The sequence below is a fragment of the Homarus americanus genome, unplaced genomic scaffold (genome assembly GCF_018991925.1).
Source record: "Homarus americanus isolate GMGI-L3 unplaced genomic scaffold, GMGI_Hamer_2.0 scaffold31037, whole genome shotgun sequence".
Taxonomy (NCBI): domain Eukaryota; kingdom Metazoa; phylum Arthropoda; class Malacostraca; order Decapoda; family Nephropidae; genus Homarus; species Homarus americanus.
The window spans coordinates 2,718,025-2,739,470 of NW_024722227.1; the positions used below are offsets into that span (position 1 = coordinate 2,718,025).

At 38.2% G+C, this 21,446-nt stretch overlaps 1 protein-coding gene across 1 annotated transcript in view; it reads right to left on the reverse strand.

Annotated features, from left to right (window-relative positions):
- Positions 1-4,482: 4,482 nt before the first annotated feature.
- The window catches only part of LOC121862289 (M-phase phosphoprotein 8-like), a gene marked incomplete in the record, with an annotated part of 59,398 nt that continues 42,434 nt past the window's right edge, over positions 4,483-21,446 (reverse strand). The window contains 3 exon segments of the mRNA XM_042360421.1: positions 4,483-5,758; positions 12,629-12,790; positions 20,682-20,858. Of these exon segments, the coding sequence (XP_042216355.1) occupies positions 5,615-5,758; positions 12,629-12,790; positions 20,682-20,858 (483 nt within the window).

Consider the following 21,446-nt stretch of genomic DNA (forward strand, 5'->3'; position numbering starts at 1 on the left):
GCCTCAAAACAGCCTAGAATACTGTAATATTGCAGGAATGAACAGTAAATTATCCCCTTCCCTATTTTTTAAACCAAATCTAGAAAACAAGTGAGCGATGGGCCTATACATCTCAGTAAGGAGAGTAGGTGCCACCTGCTCCTGCACTTCTGGATGATCAGACACTCTCGCATTAACACAAGCAAGTGAAGGAGCCTGTGGTTGAGAATAACAGTGAGAATAACTCCCTTCTACATAAAACATCGTAATAACCACATTTATACTTTATATTAATTTACTGAACAGATTACACCATAATTATCGACTGAATCAGAAATATTAGTCAGTCTGTAGGGAGAATTCAGCAACTCAAAGGGGTGGGGGTTACCTGCAGTTGCCATTTGATGCACTCAACCTGAAACACAATGAATTCTTTGACTGTCTATCTGATTTAGGTTATTACCATTTTCTGACAAGTAACTGGCGTTGTTATAAATCTCATACATACACACACACACACACTTCCCTCATTTAATTTGCCACCACCATTTTACACCTTCCCTGTCTCACTCGACTCCTGACTCTTCCAGACCTTAACCCACACACGGAAATTAAAAAAAAATTGTGATGTGCCAAAATGTAAGTTTTAATGTATTGTGGGCTGACCTGGATGGGGCAGATAGAGAATATTTCTGAAGGTTTGTTTTTCATATAACATGGGTTAACTAAGGTGGGTAGATAATGAACACTTCCCAAAATATGTTTTTAATGAAATGGGGGGAAGAAAGTTAAAATTCTTCAAGATGCGCTTTTAATGTGCCGTGGGAAAGGGAATACTCCCACATGTATAGGTAAGTGCCAAAGGCTTAAGTTTGTCATGGATATCCTGGTCACAGAATGCACCCTTGTCTTGTTTTTGTTTTCATAAGATTAAGATTCATGAATAGACGTAACGTGGTTTTGACTATTTTGCTGCTAGTATTGGGACACATAAATGTGAAACAGTAGGGGTTTTTATGTACTGTGTATCATTAGATTCCAATTAGTATTAATACAGTAGCATTGGTGCTTCAAAGCAATCACATCTCATTTAAGTCTTGATAAAGTTATTTCATTAAATTTTTTTTTAGATTTTGGGTTGTGGAAACACAAATTTGAAATCAAGAGCCACAACCCTTGTTTTTTCACGAGAAGTTAACTTAATTTCTCTCAAATTTATACAATATTACGGTAGAGTAAAACGTTGATTTAAAGCGATTTAATTCAAGATTATTGATTTAAAGCGACACCTACAATTAAGGGCAATTTTTTAATTTAAAGTGAATCTTTCCGATTTTGCGCTTGTCAATTTGGCGCCTAATGTTTCCCAACAGACGCGTCTCTGGGCACGCTACACAGCTGCCCGCCACCCTCTCACATCGAACTGCGCATCAGCCCTCGACGTCATCACACGAGTGAGCTGTTTTCATTGGGCGGGATTTTTCAGCCACCAAAGCTCGTTTTTTTATTGGCCCGCATCACCACAGCTAGGGTAGAAGGGGAGTTTCAGAAAGCGTCCCTCTACCCCGCAGTCGTGGTAACTGTGGCTTGTGCGCAGGAACCAAGGATTACTCTTTTTTGTGTGTACCCTATTGTTGTCCGTGATGGCTGAGGCCCCTCCCAACCAGCCCCCGTACCTGGACCTGCCGCTCAGAGGCAAATAAAGAAGAGGAAGACGCTGACGTACCCCGAGAAATTGGAGGTGGTGAAGCAAATTGAAGCGAGCAGTGGCCCTCACTTACGGCATCAATGAGTCCACAATTAGGGGGATATACAAGATGAAGGATCATATTGTCAAGCACACGGAACTAGCCCAAACCAACGCATTAGCCCAAGCCCGCAGGAGTCCTAATCAGTTGCTGACGAAGACTGAACAACTTTTGGTAAGGTATGTTCAGAAGCAAGGAAGAAGAAACATGGCCGTCGAGACCAGAGATTTGATGGATACCGCCAAACAACTTTACCAGAAGCTCGCTAGGAAGTGGGAAGTGGAAAACCCATCTGCATTCAACGCTTGTAAAGGTTGGATCGAGAACTTCAAGTCACGACACCAAGTGAGGAATGTAAAGATTTCGGGTGAGGTTGCAAGTGGCAACCGTGCCAGTGCCAGGGTATAGCCTCAAATCCTACAGGACATCATCGCAACAGGGCAGCACAACCAGGACCAAATCTTTAATATGGATGAGACGGGGTTCAATTGGAAGGTCATGCCTAAGAGGACATTCATCACCAAGTCGTCAGCCAAGGTCAGCAGGAAGGCAATTAAGGAGCGTTTCACTGTCTTGTTCACCACTAATGCTACGGGATCGTGTAGGATGAAACCGACAGTTATCCATCGAGCAAAGAAGCCCAGAGCCTACAGACGACAAGATATGACGAGGCTTAATGTGAACTGGCTTACAAGCAAGAAGGCCCGGATGTCAGGGAAGCTGTCACTGGATTGGTTTAACAACTTCTTCGTTCCCGAGGTCCAGGCCTTTTGTGAGGCACAAAACATCTGCTTCAACATTCTCTTGTTGCTAGATAACGCTCCCGGCCATTCTCCTCTACTACGATCAGCACATCCGAACATAAGAGTGGAATTTCTACCCCCTAATACAACATCTCTCATCCAGCCGATGGACATGGAAATAATCTCGTGTGTCAAGGCTGCTTACTCCCGTAAACAATTCAGGAGGATGCGCTTTGCAACTGAGGACGAAAATGCTGTGCAGATGTTGGTCGACAGTGACGAAGAGGAGGAGGAGGGGACGTAGAAACAGAGGCGGAGCAGCAAGTCAAGCAGTACTGGCGGGCATTTAACGTCAAGGAAGCGATAGACTTAATGGTTGAGTGTTGGGATGCAGTGACACCAGCGACCGTAAACCATGCCTAGAGAAATGTGTTAGAGGGTTTGCCTGAGGACCGACGACAAGAAGTGCCAGGGGAATCGCACTGTCCAGGCAGAGGTTGAGTTGGCGGCAGAGGAGGCAAGGCAGGACGAGGGTTCGATGAGACGACAGAGGACGACATACGGGCTTTGCTGGAACTTGTTATGCCTACAGCTGAGGATATTATGGAGGAAGACAGGCAGGCAGAGGAAGACAGACGGAACAGAGAAGACAGCCCATTAGCACAACCAGCCGCACAGCCCATGTCAAAAGTCAGGGAGATCATTGAGTTGAGTGAACGGTTGAAACACCTCATCGAACAGCACCCTCTCCCCGCCGGCGACAGTGAAAGTGTGTCCGGTATCAGAAGCAGTGCACTCCAGCCTTATGTTGACCAGCTAAACCATCACCACAACGCATTGCGGCAGAGACAAATTACGGACTTCTTTCGTCAACAACAACAGCCACCTGTACTACCACAAGCTGACTTTGAGGGTTTTCAAGAGGATGATGAGTTACTCGAAGAGTTAGTGCTGGGTGGGGACCACTAACTCTCTACCCTCTAGCCTCGGAATCCCTTCCCTCAAGACCAGCTCAAGTCTGTAAGTACAGTAACATACCCAGTAACAAATGTATTCTTCCTTATTGTACCCTTTTCATCACTTTGTAATAAACCTAGCCATGCCTATGTGTGTTTCTGATACTTACCATAACATTATCTATTTCTTTAGTGGGTCTAAATGGTCGTAAAATGGGAAAATTAAGGATGGGTCTTGGGTGCCTGGAACCAATTAGAATAAATCCCATAGGTTCTGTACTTTCGTTATCGCGTTTTTCGTTATCACGCACTCGGCGCGGTCCCAATTAGGCGTGATAACCAAGGGATGACTGTACTATTATTAGTAGCTACAGAAGTTTTATCTATTTTTTCTAAAACTTTAAAATCTTATCAAGAATTCAATATTCACAATATTTTGCAAAAGCATTAATAATGACAAACGACACATACAGTTTTACCAGTTCTTTATAACACTTCATTGGCGGCTAAAGAACCCCCCAGTCCAATATGCAAAAAAAGGAACTAGAAACAAAACTTCTGCAGACAATGGCCACTGTCCCTACAGCTAACATTCACTGAAGGCTTATTCTAAAGGGTTAAGTACAAGGCTGTTGTGTTACCCATCAACCACTTGGAACATTTATATTAGCAGTGTTAAACATATCATCTCTTACATATTTCAATTATAAAACAATAATGTACAGTATGTGTGGGAAGATGCAATTTGACTTCATATTATGATCTGATGGGTGCTAAATAGAAAACACTTTCTTTACTGCCAACGTTACTTACAAAATAAACTTCTTCAATTTTTTTCCTATCCAGTGCCTAAAGCTCAGAGTAAACAACATCATGTCGTTACCATCGTATGTCTGTTGATATAAACTATCAATAAGACCACCAAATGTTGGCTCCTTAAGTTTTTGTTGTCCATGTGTATCACTTGCATAAATTCTATCCTAGTAACTGTTGTATGCTAATACCACACCCAAGTCATTATTATTCAGTGAGTAGGATTAAATGAGGTTCATTAAGTTCAGACTACAATAATTTGTTAACATGTACTGTATATTCATAAAATTCTATCCTAGTAACTGTTGTATGCTAATACCACACCCTAGTCATTATTATTCAGTGAGTAGAATTAAATGAGGTTCATTAAGTTCAGACTACAATAATTTGTTAACATGTACTGTATATTCATAAAACTCTCATAATATAAAACAAGTGTCATTTATATCCCCCACTACAGTAATATCATTAGAAGATGTGGTATAGATTTTATAAATAGGCACCTCCTTACAGTTAGGCTAAAGTAAGAAATCTTTTTTTTATAAAGATATTCAAAATGTTTTGTAAGTTCTACTTCAGAAAGAAAACTGACATGACTGTGTAGACTGATGAAATCCATTTAAACAATAGGTAAACTATTTTCTAAGGTAAAATAAGTAAAAGTACAACTTATCTTTCAGGAGAATTCTTTTTTGTGTCGCATGCACGCACGCACGCACTCTCACACACACACACACAAAAGGAAGAGGGAGATAGAGCACACGATAAAAAATGTGTACCGGTACATGTTGTTTGTGTTAAAAATCCTGCCCTTGGTGCCCAGCTTTCAAAGCAGTACAAAAGCTATCAGATAGATGCATAACATTTACCATACAACTTTATTTGCAACCTACTCACTGCAAATGAAGTCAAATATATTGTGTACTCCCTTTAAACATAAACATCATACAGGCAAATATGTATATATTTTCATGTTTACACATACATGTGAGGGTGTATGGGTATGTATGAATATAGATATGAGGGTATATAGGGTAAGTGTATAGGTGCTTGTATTGGGAGTAAGTATAATAGTGTGTGTGTGTACAAGCATGTACTGTAACATTATATTTGTGTCTGCATGTACACAGAAAAAATCAACCAACTTCTTATGCAATTATCTTGAAAGCAAAAATTTACTTCCGGTTGCAGGTTTCTCTTTAATTTAATTTAGCTATAAAATGTCAGGAATTTCCTTCAAATGAAACATTATCTTAGTTTAAAGACAATCTGATATCCTTAATATTAATGCAGTTAAATCTACAACTACTCATTTCTACATTTTTCAATTTCACTTAGTCTCAACCAATATGAAACAGACCAACCATAATAAAAATCACTGATCATAGAATTCTGAATAAGAGCGATTTTTTCCAGATCGGCGTGAGCGAGAACGAGATCCTTCTGAGTAATTGTCAACATATCTCTGCGTTGTTGGTCTATCTTCCCGCATCTTGCGTCCTCCCTTCAGCATTTTTTCCTACAAAAATGAAATATGTGAAAGATGATACACAGTAATAAATACATTATACAGAAAAGAATAAGTAACTTACTTTTCATTGAAGAGATGTAAATAACACCTTAACCCTAATTTACAAGAAAAAGACCTTAATACAGTATTAACATACAAAATTAGAGTATTTAAAGTACAGAGATCCTTTGATTTACACATCTCTATTTACAATAAACGTTCTCAATATTGGATATTCCCAATAAGGGACAGCAACCCTCCACTCCCAGATATTTGGGATAATTGTCCATTACTGACTAAACTCATCAGGATTATGTGTCAAACACCCCACTTGAGTTTGAAAGTGAAAGTTGTTCTCATGGGCATCACTGCCCATTAGGGACAGTGTGGATACAGCACACTGTATACAGCCTGCCCTTCACAATTCGCGGGAGTTAGGTTCTCAAAATGGCCGCGAATCACCAAATCTGTGACTAACATTTGCTGACCGGGGGGTTGTGTGTGTGGACACATATACAATATAGGTAAAACAAATAATTGTCCTAAGGGCAAACACATGAAGGGAATATACATTTCTTTGCACACAAGTAAAAATGTAATACAAACACACAACAACCAACCACCCACCCACCCCACCCCCACACACACACATATACTGTACAATACAGGTGAAAGAAATAATTGTCCTAAGGGCAAACACATAATGGGAATATATATTTCTTTGTACACAAGTTAAATGTAACCCCCCATCCATAAATGTTATTTACGGATTTGGCAGTCATGCCATTTTGAGAACCTAACCCTGCAAATTTGCCCCCACCCTACATATATTCAGGAGTTAAGAGTTGCAATTTTCATATTGGAAATCTATAAGCTCTTAAACAGTTTTTAGATAGACAGTGTCTTGTGACACTACAGTATTACAGTATATTCACTTATTTTGTCTTGGGAACACTAATGTAACTCTACATGGGTCTGCCTACTTCATTATCTACTGAAGAAAGTTCACACAGATATATAAACAGGATTATTTTTGCTCTCCAACTACCCCATTCTTGATCGAATTGCACTGGCTTCCAATTAAAGTTAGGGCAGAGTTCAAACGCTGCCTCATGACTTTTAAGGCACTAATGTTTGGTGATTCTAAGTATTTGGCCTACTGACTAAATCCTCTAACAACATGTTCTGAAATAAATTTGCATAGTAGTGATGATCCTTCATACCTCCAAGAGCCAAGAGCAGTATGGGAATGTTCTTTTGCTGCCCGATCAGTTTCCTATCCATACAGTGATAGTGATGATGCAAAGGCAATGCCTCTGAAATGTCACATGATCATGTGCACAGGTAGTTCGATGTAAACAAGCGCTGTGCTTGACAGGGCAAATAATAGTAAAAATAATACCCTAAGCATGTTTATAGACAGTGCATAGTTCACAGGAGACTTGGAAGTGCTATAGTTACTATCAGAATATTTATTATTTATATATTTTTTGTTCGCTTAAAAAAAATCCGTTAGCCAGGACTTCGTTAAAAGAGGTATACCTGTACTGTTCTATACCAAGCCTGTGTGTACCCGAATAAGATGAATAAATAGCGTTAAAAGCACATTATGTAATGCAGTGATAACCACAAAAAGTAATAAAGGTGCCCTACAGTGTTAAGTTTCTACCACGCCAAAATACATCTGTCAGCTGTCACAAGATTGACCACTAATGCCAATGTTATGTGTTACGGAACCACAGAATTTGCAGAAAAATAATTTCAATGTACAGTCAGTCTCCGACTTACGACAGGGTTAGGGACCAACGACCAGGTCGTAAGTCGAATTGGTCGTAAGTCAAAAATGCGAAAATAATACATAGAAAATCTAAAATGAAATACGGTACAGTAAAAGTAATCAATAATGAAAAATGAATAAAGTGTTACTGTGCACTTACCTTTAATGTAGTAAGCTGAATGCACACGGGGCCTCAATAATTTATAAATTAAACATGGAGACTACATTAATTGGATAAAGCAGAGGAGGAGACAGGGCTTGGTGGGTCATCAATTTTGCTTTCTTCAGACAGGCTAACATACTTGCTTGTTGAAGATATTGGATCATCTTTAGGGAGTGTAGAGGCAGCAGTGGTGGGGCGTGAGGAGACAGCAATGGGGGACGTCTTAAAATATATGTCCAATTTAGACTGCACAGTTTGCCTTTTCTTTTCATTGTAAATCTCCCTGTAACAAGCAAGTGCATCTTGGATCATTCTGTCAACTTTTGCAAAACGCTCAACATTTTGGTCCATTTCTTCAAACATTTGCATCCCCTTATTAATAGTAGCAAATGCCTCTGCCATTTGTTTCACTAAAAATTTTTGGGAGGTGCAGGTTCTTCTACATTTTGTCTCTTCTTCCTCTGCAATTTTCTGTGCATTCAGTTCAATAAGATCCTCGTTACTTAGCTCTTCTGCTACACTTTCCACCAACTGCTCAACATCTTCATTATCAATTTCTAACTCCAGCTGTTGACCCATCTGCACTATCTAGTCACTAATCTCAGAAATTGTTTCTTCATTAAATCCTTTGAAACTGTTCACATATCTTTTCAGGACCTTCTTCCATATTCCATTCATGCACTGATCTGTAACCTCATCCCATGCTGAAGGTATGTTCTTTATACATTTCAAAATGTAGTCCTTCCAAAACTATCTGAGCGTTTTCTCACCTTCAGAAGCAGCAACAGCCCGAGCGAAGGTTGTATGTAAATAATACGCTTTAAAAGCAGCAACAGCACCTTGATCCATGGGTTGGATGATAGGAGGTAGTGTTAGGTGGAATGTAGACTACCTTAACATCAAGGTGCAGGTTGTCCAGGTGCGATGGGTGTCCCGGAGCATTATCTAAAATTAAAAAAATTTCGAACGCAACCCCTTGTTGCAGACAATACTCCTTGGCTCGTGGAATGAAACAACTCAGGAACCAATCCTCAAACAGTGCTAGGGTCATCCATTCTTCCTTATTACTGTGATAAAACACTGGCAATGCGTGCTTGCTGACATTTCTAAAAGCCCTTGGGATCTCTGAATGGTATATGATGAAGGGTTTTACCTTGAAACCAGTTACATTCCCCCCAACAGAAGTGTGATTCGGTCCTTGAATGCCTTGAGTCCCAGCATTGTTTTCTCCTCTTTGTGGATGTATGTCCGTTCTGGCATGCGCTTCCAGAATAAGCCAGCTTCATCCACATTAAATATTTCTTCAGCCAAATATTTTCCCTCCACGATGACACTATCTAGCTCCTCCTTAAAAGCTGTGCAAACTGTAACGGTTCTTAAACCTTTGGAACCACCCATGACTTGCTGTGAAGTTTTGGTCGCACTCATCTTCTGCCTGTTCTTTCAGGCTTTCGAAAAGGCTTCTTGCCTTAGCCTGTAGGGTTAGAAGGCTTAAGGGTACACGCTTTTGCAGCTCATCTTCCATCCACATCACAAGTAATTTTTCCATCTCATGAAGAGGACCTTGTCTTTTTTTTTTTATTACTGTTCCCTTTATAGGTGCTGATCCTCTCACTTCCTCACGAATTCGTTCCTTGTCCTTCAAATTGTTGATATCGTTGAGTCGCGTGAAATGGTTGCTACTGTTTTTCCATTTTCATATTGCATTATTAGTTTCATTTTCATCTCAAAAAGTAATTGACTGTCTCTTTTTCTTCTGAGCACCACCAGAACTCTCACTTTTATGACTACCAGTCATTATAAAGGGAATTAGAAACGAAAATATTGTCAGTACACAGCGCAATCATTAACGACACTAATGACGGCCAAACACCAACTGGGCGTGCTACGGGATGGATGCCGTACACCACGAGGCAGCCCAGTCCATGCCACGCTGTCACATGGGATGGAAACGTTTCGGTACTAGAAAATACGTACAGAATTTGAATTTTTTTTTGTACGACTGCAGTGGTCGTATGTCTGGGTGGTCGTAAGATGAGGAGTACCTGTACTAGTGTGCCTTATGAAGAAAGAGATTACTGTACCGTAATATTATATTTAAGATATAAAAAAAAATTAAAGTGTAGAGGTATACTATATTGTGTGTAGGAATATCAGGGTCGGGAAATAATCATAACACAAGGGCACTTCTTAGCTGTGAGAAGGTTGCACATGTTTTTTGTTACATAAGTAACCATAAGTTATGGAAATATCATTTCAATGTCTTAACGAAACTTAAAAATAAAGAAACTACCCATAGACATTCTAGGGTACATCCAGGGTATCATCCACGAATAATAGAGGACTGCGAATAACAAATCTGCGAACTGTCAGGGCATACTGTACTCATATACAGCAAATTACATTCATTTGGTGCCGAGTCAATAAAATATTATTGTAAAAGTATCAATTCCCTGAAAAAAAAATCAAACACCCGACCTCAGATGAGTTATTACACTGTATTAAATTCTCGGTGATTGTTTAGAAGGCCTATCAGCTGACCGTCACCGACAGCCTCCCTCCGAGCAGTGTTGCTAATGCTCTACTTCTCTCGTTCATCTCTGCCGTCACTGCTCAAAATAGTTGGTGTTTACCACAACAACTGGCTTCAAAACTTAGTTTATAATATTGTAGTGTATTTATACATTAATCAGTTGTCTAAGTGTAACAAGTAGCCATATTGAGCTACCATGTCTCTCTAAGGTAACAAATAATGTTGTAAAGAATATATCTCCATATCAAACACCATACAGTACAGTACAGTATGCTATAATGACCCATTGTAAGCTGATTTGCTAAGATTTCAAGGGATATTACTGCACATGTAAGAACACACACACATATACCCCTTTATTACAATAATTTGTATAGGGAAAAATTCCTCATCATAAAATGACATATAATGAAGACTCCCCAACCCCCCTGCACTGTATGTTAATTAACTTGACTGGAGTATTGAAAGATGAGAAAGTAGAAGTTGGAGTCAGCTGTCATATAATCTGTAGCTATGAGCAAGGTTTAAGTAACTCTTATACTGAATGCAATGTTGCATAAATTAAACAGATATGATACCTGTTGTACTATAACCAAAGTATCTCGTAGTTTCTTGGTGGTGGTAGTGTGACTGTCAGCTTTATGATATTTTCAACCTTTTATTTTTTTGCTGGTTTTGTAATTTTACTAGTTTACCACTAAACTGCTTTTCAGTACTTTGATATACTGTTACCTTAAAAAAAAAAAAAAAAAATATAGATGAACAGGTAAGACAAAGTCTGTGGAAGCATGTACAGTTGGTCCTCATATTACGCGGTTAATGTAACCCGGAGGGTACCGCGGAAAGTGAGAAACGCGTAAAGTGAATAACATAACATATGGGATTAATTGAAATGGAGTCTGGGCCGATCCCCACACTCCACTTTTTGACGACACACAACTATGTTGTAGTAAAAATATTATCTTAACTTTATGATGGCATGCACACACAATTAATAATTAAGAGAAATATCAATAATATTAGGTTTTTTAACACTTACATTAGTAGAAAAGATGGCTGGGCACACGGGGATGGGCGGTTGGTTCTGAGGCAGAGGGCAGATTATTGGCCCTCACCTGTATCACTTGTATCAATTGTATCACTATCCACCACAGAGGCTTGCAGGGCCTCTTTGTCAAACCCCCCAAAGTTCATATAAGTCCATATCCTCACTATAATTATCACTATCACTGACTTGGGCCGGCTGTAGTGGGTGGCGGGTGAAGAACTGGTCATGTTTTGATGACTGGGCGACCTTGTGCGCACCATTTTCGCGCCTCTTACACAACATGGCGGATGGCGGGAGGTTTGGATCCAAAAATGGCGCGGCTTGCCAGCCGCTCTCCGCGTAATGGGGTTCACGACCGCGGAATGTGAAAATGTTAGGTTCTGGCAAGGCACCGCGTTAACGGTGAAATGCGGAATGCGGGACCGCGTAATATGAGGACCAACTGTATACTCATGTAACAAGCCATATGTTAAGACAAAGAAGTTACCAAAAAATATTTTTCGGTCCTGGAAAATGAGAGATATTTCCTGAAAAATACCAGAATGAATTCCCAATTCTGGTTATTGTATATTTCCAATGTATACAAAAATCTGTTACCGAGATATAATACTGTATTTAAGGCTGCATTGGTACTACAGGCTTCACACGTTGTGTATCTGATCCACTCTGTTAATTAGGTACAGGTGTTGACTGATATACAATGGATTAATATACCTGTACCACTATTGTATGTGATGTCTATGATCAGATATACAATGGTTGCTACCAGAATGCTTTTTCTGCACTGTGACTGCTATGAAAAAGTGATGTGCAATAACTTGCAATACTGTATTCTAATATGATGATGCAATCTCGTAATGGCATAACACGTTCGACACGTGGGATGCATGGGAGGCTCTGCCCTGTGATAACTCCCGTGCACGTGAGAAATGGTTTTGACCTTATAATTATTATTTCTTTAACTTTACATTTTGCACATTCTGTATGAAAGATTGTGTGCATATAAGAGCACAAAAAATTACTTAAAATAAAAATTACGTATGTCTACTCAAAATTATGAGTTGAAAAATAAATGATCTGAGTGCTAACTCTGGCTCTTCAGGGTCTCAGGAATGGAACCTATTTTCCCCCTAAGTTATTAACACTGATATACAGTACTATCGATCACCTTACGATGGCTTTTCTAAGGCCCTAACCCCATTGTATAACGGTCAACACCTGTACTGAGTAAGGTTGAGAAATGGGTATGCAAGGTACAGTATATAGTAAATATGGCTTTACTCAAGCTAAATGGTTAGTACATGTGGCACAATTTATTGAGATAAAGTTATAAAAATTAATGCCATGTATCAACCCACCTTCTCCTTTGTCTGTTGATCCTTGAAGCGTTTCATAATATCTTGGCATCCTGCAAGGTTTTCCTGAGGCTCCCAGGTGTTATATTTGGGTCCCCAATCTTTCCACTGAATCAAGTACTCAATTTTTCCCTTCTTTTCACGTTCTTCCAAAATTTTTTCCACCTGAACAACAATAACAAAAATAAATATTAATTTTACATTATTTTATTTATATATTTTCTGAAATATGCAAACAGAAAATGCAAATCTGAATAATGCAGGAGAAATGCTGAACTTTCATGGAAGATAGGGAGGTGTATGTAATAAGAATGACCGACCACATTCGTGCAATTACTATTTACATACGAAAATCAGAAAAAATATGAATGAAGCAAATGGCTAAATTATACTGTATAGTACATGATTGAATGATACTTGAAACAAAGTCAATAACAATAAAAAAGGACTGCAGCTGTGATACTGGAGAGGGATATATATCTGAGACATACTTATATCTTCACCTTGCTCTATGGTGTCTGTTTAAATGTCAATCTACCATGAGAGAACAAAGTCAGTGGCACTGATACAGGGTTGATGAGCCACAACTCAGGTACAATACATTTTGCACAGATATAAGATTAATGGACCAATATACAGGTAAGTTTTGTTCCCATCCAGGGTAAGGAACCATTAAACCATCCAATTTTGCTCTAATCCAGCATTCAGGAACCACTACACATGTAAATTTTGCATTGATACTAGGTATATTGTGCCTCAACAAAGAATTAAGGACCATTAAACAGAAGACCCTCACTAATTTGACCTCTACTAATTCAAAGTACCAGCTAACTTGTATATTTTTCATGTGGGCAAAATATCTTAAGATTTCTAAAAGTTTTTGGCCAACTGTACAACTTATTCCAAGTTTGTATGAAAAGTATCCATGCAATCCAAGTGGTCAGCAGGTTGAAACAGTCAGTTACTGTTTGTATGACCCAACTAGGGCACCAACTCGTCTATTTTGATCATACTTTTCATATACCTACCTGCTACCAATACACATCTCAGTCTTCTTTTTGTTAATGTTAATTCCACTTCATTTCCAGTGATATTTCATTACAGTCTTGCCAATATCTACAGCACAGTACAGTACCACGTGGTACAACCAGCCTGGCAACAAGGTGGTAAAATATCTGTAAACTGAATTCAGGTGTTGGTACTGCCTTGGTCTACAATGAAAGTAATATCTGACTGTACAATAGTGCACAGTACATACTGTGTGTGTGTGTGTGTGTGTGTGTGTGTGTGTGTGTGTGTATGTATATATATATATATATATATATATATATATATATATATATATATATATATATATATATATATATATATATATATATATATATATATATATATATATATATATATATATATATATATATATATATATATATATATTATTAGTGTTTGCACAAACACTAGTTGTAATGTTATGTGAAAAAATAATGTTTCATCATGGCTAACACAGCACAGTCTGTATGTTTCCATGACATCATGAACATAAATGGAGAAGTGAACATTATGACATAAAATTTGGTGTTAGCATCAATCTACATGTACTATTTTTATGTTATGTTAAGAAAAATAATGTTCAATTAAAATTGACTGTAACAGCAATGTTAGCACATAAATTATGCATTGAACAAAAAAGAGCTAATTGGCCACACCAACTAATTCATATTCTAAGGATAATTCAAATGGGGTAGAACACAAGGACATTGAATTAGCAAGGTTCGAGTATACCTTTGGAGCATTAATGAACCAGTACACCAGCACACAAAGATTTTTAATTGAATATTAGGGAGTAATTGCTGTAATTTGGAGTCTAGTAAGGCTAGTGAATTCTGTTTTCTTGTTATCCAGCTTGTAAAAGATATCAAAAGGAAAAACAGCCAAAAATATTTACCAATGAAGAACTAATTCCGAAATTCCTTTTTGTGGCAGATCCCAAAGTCAGGATATAGGAAAACGTATATGGGAGTCCTTACTCAGGGTCCCTTACTGCCTTCCAGAATATACCTATAAACTCATTTAGATACTGATAACCCTTACCTTCACCCTGAACTGCCAGCCTTAAATATGAGGGACTGGTAAAGTGGTCACCCTAAAATGGGAGGGGCAGAGGTGATTAGGGCCAAGACTGCCCAATCAGCACTTACCACACCAAGGAGATAGCTCTGCCATCTATGAATCTGAGTGCAACTGACAGTTTTCACTTCAGTTTCAGCTGAATAGCCACAAACACAAGAAAGGAAGAAGAGTTTCAGTCACCAAGCTTTGAGGTTTGCCAAAAGGGATTTCAGAATCTATCCTCCATTTCTGGCTATCACCCTGAAGCCAGGCACCTCTTGTAATCCAAAGCCAGCTAGAACAAGAAAAAGGAAAAGGTGCTACAAAATCTGCAGGATTGGATAGCCCAAATCCCCTTTTGAAAGTTGACTTACTTTATTCATTTAGATTGAGAATTGACCTTTTGTAATCACATAGGTTGAAAGTTGACCTATTGTAGTCATTTAGGTTGAAAGGTTCATTTCCCTTAATTTTTTATTAATCAGGTCTGACATCATCCTGAACACTGGGATGTAATACCCCATCAGAATCAGAGCCACTGGGAAGGATAACATTTGCCATATCACTCCACAACTATAAAACTAAGTGTCTCCTAAGCTATGTACACAGAAAAGTAAAAAATTGCTGTAGGTACCAAAACAACTGTAAGAGTAAATGGTGAGGAGAGTGAAGAATTTGAGATGAAAGTTGGGGTTCATCAAGGGTCTATTTTAAGCTCCTTTTGTTTATTATGGTACTAGAGGCACTATCATGGGACTTTAGACTTGGACATCCCTAAGTGTTGTTATATGCTGATAACTTGGTGCTGTTGGAAAAAGTTTTAAAGAGGAAGTGGGAAATATTTAAGAAATAAAAGGAAGGTAGAGTCAGATGGCGTGAGAGTTTCTGTGATGAAAACAAAAGTACAGTGGTCCCTCGATTAACAAACACAATTGGTTCCACAGAGTCGTTCGTTAACTGAATCTATTATTTCAATGGGATATTGGGTCATTGGTTCCAACTCACAGAAAAAGTATACATACAAAGTACTGTATATCGGTAATAGAATTAACAAAACATTAAATATAAACTAAATACAGTAGTACTGTACTGTACAGTATACTGTACAATAATAAATAAAAAAACAATAGAATACAGTACAGTACTGTATTAAACTTACTTTGAGGTACGTACGCCGTATTCCCAGCAACTTTGTTTACATATCAAACAGCTGATTGTAGAGGCATTGTAGAGTGCATTGGTTCTAATGCCTTCTTCATGTTTCATAATAATTTCTGCACTGTATATTATCAATATGTTAACTAAATTTCAGAATGACCAATAATTTTAATGTAAAAATGCAAAAATATTCAAGAGACCAACTTTCTTGATATTTACTCCACTGAAAACGAATGTAAACATAGAATCAATTGCTGTATTGGCGGACTGGCCGATCAGCTGATGCGCACAACAAAGCGTGTTTCTCGTAAGGATTTCGTTAATCGAAATTTTGTTCGTTAATCGAACTGAAAATCCTTATGGGAGCTAATTCGTTAACCGAAATTTCGTTAATTGGACCATTCGTTAATCGAGGGACCACTGTATAGGCAGACCCCTAATTTAAAGAACGGTTACGTTCCGCGAAAGCCTCTAGTAAACCCCCCCCCCCTTTTTTTTTAAATTGACACCATACATTCTCGAGAGAGAGAGAGAGATCCTAAATTCATGCTTCTTTAGAACATAAACTGCAGCGGGCCTATTGACCCATACTAGGTAGCCGTCTACACCCAACCCGAGTTATGTCTATCATGCACTGGCCAGCTAATGATAAGATCTACCCTTTCTGTGCCCAGTAACAAGGAACTAATGAGATCCTGGACACTAACCCCTATTTTCCATAGGCACAAGTACTTATGTGGATTCACTTCGTACAGAGTTTTCAAAGAATCTAACCACCATGTAATCATGGATTTATGGTAATGAACATAATTTCTGGTTGCTGCACACCCTAGTCAATGGATTAAAGAAGCATGGAACTAGAATTTTGGCCTGGATTCACACTTGCTCCTCACGAGAAGGGTCGAAGAAGACTAAACTATCTCTCCTTCATAAAATATGAAATTAATGTATATTCACAGAAAATGAAACTAAACTTTTGTCCATTCACAGAAAATAAACTAATGTCAGATCAGAGAACATGAAACACTAAAAAAATTCTCTTGAAAGAACTGACAAGGATGGAAAGGAAATTAAATGAAAATAGCTAACTCCTCTCACATTGAAACTTTAATATTATCTGTAAACATCCTGTAACAATGGGAGAGAATGTTACAAATCTTGAAATGGAATGTATTCAAACTATGATAATTTTGAGAGAGCCACAGAGCCTAGCAGTGGAAACTCTATAAGGTTCTACTATGAAACTGGCCCAAGAGACATTGTACCCAACAGCGTAGGCGTATCTCAAAACTCCTCACTGGGAGTTCTAGAAGATTACAAAAACAAGAGAAAACTGCAACTCTTCAATTCTTTATATGACTTAAAGACAAAAATACTGCAGGAATGTTTTGCCAAGATATGGAGAGGAGAAAGTTTCATACATCAGCCTCCCATGATGATGACAAAAAATCATCACTCCTCCAGACACACACTGTCAGAAGAAAACAGACTGATAATTGTTTTGCCCAGGAGGTCACCTTCAAGGGCTGCTGTACAGATTGTACAGTAAACCTTGAAGCCATTCTTAGTTAAGCAAAATCTTTTGTTCTGTAGAGTTCACTGAATATCAATAACAAAAGTCTATCAAATGTCACCACCAGTGTCATCCCCATAAACAAGATGAAGAAACTTTTAAAGGAAGCATATCCAAAGAGAAATGTCCTTTGAGGAATGAAAGAGCACCATGATTATTAAAATGAACATTAACACCTACCCTTCGTATGAAGGAAGCCTCTCTCTGAGGCTATCTAGAAGCTTGTCAGTATGGTCTATGGTCAAACTAGTGGAGATTTCTGCCCTACTTTCTTACTAAGACCATCATGAACACCACTGTGTTAGCACCTGAAATCTTAAATGGGACAGGAGTGGTACATTGTCACATTATTGAGTTGTTTAATAACTGGGGAGAAGAAAGAGCAGCAAACAGGCAGTATCCAAGTGAGGATCTTTCTTGAACTTACCCTCTCTACCCTTGTATGCCCATACTTAAGTCAAGAACAGGGTCTTGTAATAAAGACTCCCTCAAATCATAACACAAAGGCACTGGGATAAACCACTAGTTAGTGAAGTGCCAAACATCATCCTTACAGGGTAAAAGACAGACCTTGAAGACCTGGTGATTTTTAGTCAATCCAACCTTTTCCACACTGCTATACATAACATTTCCCCAGAACTGAGGTGTTACACACATAAAGTTTCCACATATCCAGATGACCACATCTTGGAGCATTTCCTCAATGAATCCCCAAATCTGATAAACTACAGGAATAGCCGTGTGTCTGTTCTGGGCAGCCGAAACGGCACAATCGTTTTTCATCAAACTTGGTGGAAAAATCGCAAAAAATTCGTAGAGCAGAACAAACCTGGTCCCGTGTCGATGGTTTCTTTAGGAAGGCATTAATTAACCATTTTATTTATGCTGAAAAACGATGTCGCTGTACGCTGTCAGCAGGGCACGAAGGGCCCACGATCACTTGTGTGCTACTATTAATGGATCTTCTCCTAAGGGTGTGGTAATTAATAGTCTGATATAGCTAGACATTATCTGGCAGTCATTCATATAAACAATAGGTTGAAAGCCAATTCAGGTACTGAAGCAGGATCTGAACCACAGTATGAAGCAGTACCCATTTACTGTAGCTACAATATAAGCAATTACCGGCTAGGGGCTGCACATGACTCCACAGACATAAGAACATAAGAATGGAGGAAACTGCAGCGGGCCTATTGGCCCATACTGGGCAGTCCCATTTACACCCAACCCCAATTGCTCATATATCCATCCAACCTATGTTTGAAGCTATCCAGTGTATTCGAGTTAATGATGATATTTGGTAACTTGTTCCACTCGTCCACTACAGTGGTCCCTAGGTTAATTAATGGTTTGGTTAACGAATTACCTTCCATAAGAATCTTCAATTCGGTTAACGAACAAAAAATTTGATTCACGAAATCCTTACGAACATCACGTATTGTTGTGAGCATCAGCTGATGGGCTAGTCTGCCAATTCAGTAATCTATTCTATGTTTACATTCGTTTCCAGTGGAATAAATATCAAGAAAATTGTGCTCCTTAATATTTGTGCAAAATGAATACTAAAATTTTAGTCTAGTGCAAACTATTGCATGTTTACATTCAAATTAATCACTATCTTATAAGAATTCCAGCAATGTAAATTATATTCTCCCCGGTCACTTCTATGACATTTTATAAGCAAAAAACAAAAACTTAACTAAATGACATAAATAAACAAATAAATACTTCACTAGACCTTCAGCGCCAACTGTCAAACATATCACCCGACCTCCCACTCTGCCCCCTCCCTCCTTCTCCCTAGCCAGGGTTTTAGGCTTACAGTTTTTATCTTATATAATATCTCAGACTAAAGTTAGGAGAATATAATTTGCATTGCTGGAATCCTTGCAAGACAGAGAATAATTTGAATATAAATGTCATATATTTTGCACAAGAGATAAAAATTAATCACCTGTATCACATTACAGTAGTGATTTAAGAGTAAGAGTGTGTATGTATGTATGTATGTATGTATGTATATGTGTATGTATATGTATATGTATATGTATATGTATATATATATGTATATATATATATATATATATATATATATATATATATATATATATATATATATATATATATATATATATATATATATATATATATATATATATATATATATATATATATATATATACACAGTATATAGATAGATAGTGATTTAAGGGCGATTTAGGGAATTCTAGGAATGTTTCTGACTTTATGCATTTTTTGGCTTTACTTTGTATGTACTTTTCTGTGAGCTGGAACCAATTACCCAATATTCCATTGAAATAATGGATTCGGTTTACGAAATTTTCGGTTAACGAATGACTCTGTGGAACGAATTGTGTTCGTTAACCGAGGGACCACTGTACAGTACTCTATTTCCAAACCAATGTTTACCTATATCATGCCTAAATCTAAATTTGTCTAATTTAAAACCATTGTTACCCAATGGTACCCAAACTGAAGCTGCCATACAGATCTGCCAGCCTCCATTAGTATGTGTTACTGTCAAGATTAACTTAGGTAGCATGGGAGGGTGTGCTGTATCCTCTGAAATTTAACACTCATTGTACTTCTTTTGAACTGAACTACTTCAAATGACACATCTGAGAGAAGCTGAAGCTTTTACTACTTAATGGACAATATCTTCTCATGGGGATCTGTTCTGAAGTCCAAGAATTAACAAAAATCACAATTCCAATCCACATTAAGCCAGTAAAAGAAGAAATTCCACTCCCTCTTGACTTGTATTCATTCAACTAACATAGACCCTAAGTTAAGGGACCAGGATCGATCACACCTTCAAGGAAAAGGGTTAGCTGCCCCAGGAAAATTTAAGGTAATATCAAATAATGTGTTCCATAATGCTTAATACTCCAATGTTTTCTACATCACTTATGGTGATCAGATCTTGTAACTAACTGATCAGAACATTTTCTGTGAGTAGTGTGAGCTATCCGGTATGTCAATGGATTTTGGAGGAATTTCTCAGACAGGCTAAATGGGTCTTTCAGCCTTTAAGACAATATCTACAACAAGAGAGGACCATTTTCTTTTTAAGAGTTCAAAGATCCAGGTAAAGTTGGAAAGCAGCTGTTTAGGTAGTAATCTGGCAATCAAATAAGTAATATTTCAGAATATTCTTTTCATACACATACCATACTGGTGTTAGATATTCCTTACCTGCCAATCCTCCTGTTTTTCCAATTTGTCGAGTGTTGCATTAAAACGCTTCAGAATGTCAGGACAATTCAGTTCATCTTCCGCAAGCCATGAGTCGTACTTGGAACCCCAACCTTTCCACCGAACTTTGTACTCTGTGCGACCTTTCACTTCTCTGAGTCCCATAATGGCCTCTACCTGTTGGAGATTGTGGTTTTGGGTTAGTCTCTGATACACTTCATCTTCCTTCAATATTCACACACATACTTCATATAAGCAGCTTTTCAAGAGAATGTGAACTTAAGATCTACGCAACAATTCCTCTTATATTAAACAGGAAATACAAACAGTTGTCCTAGGTTGGTAGTGGAGGCAAAATATTACAAAAAGTAGGAGTGTGGCATCTTTCTCACTGATGATTATTTTGTGTCTATATTAACAATGCCACAATTTGATGGTTTGCCACAATTTCTCTCAAACTCTGCACTTTCCTTTGATAAAAACTATTTATTATTTTCTACCTGTTCAAGTTCTACTTGGTCCCTGATGGCTCAATGAAACACAGTCTTCAGATGCAGTTTACTGGGAGAGGTCTGTACAATGATGCAGCAGGAAACAATCCGTCTCACAGGGTAATACACATGATCACGAAACCTCGTGCTATGTCATCTAACTAGGCAGACATCCAACTACATTCACATCGCTAGGGTGGCAGCACTCATGCACACGTGAATCATGCCACTAGAGGACAACTCGTGCACACGCTCATTCATGCCACACAGTGGT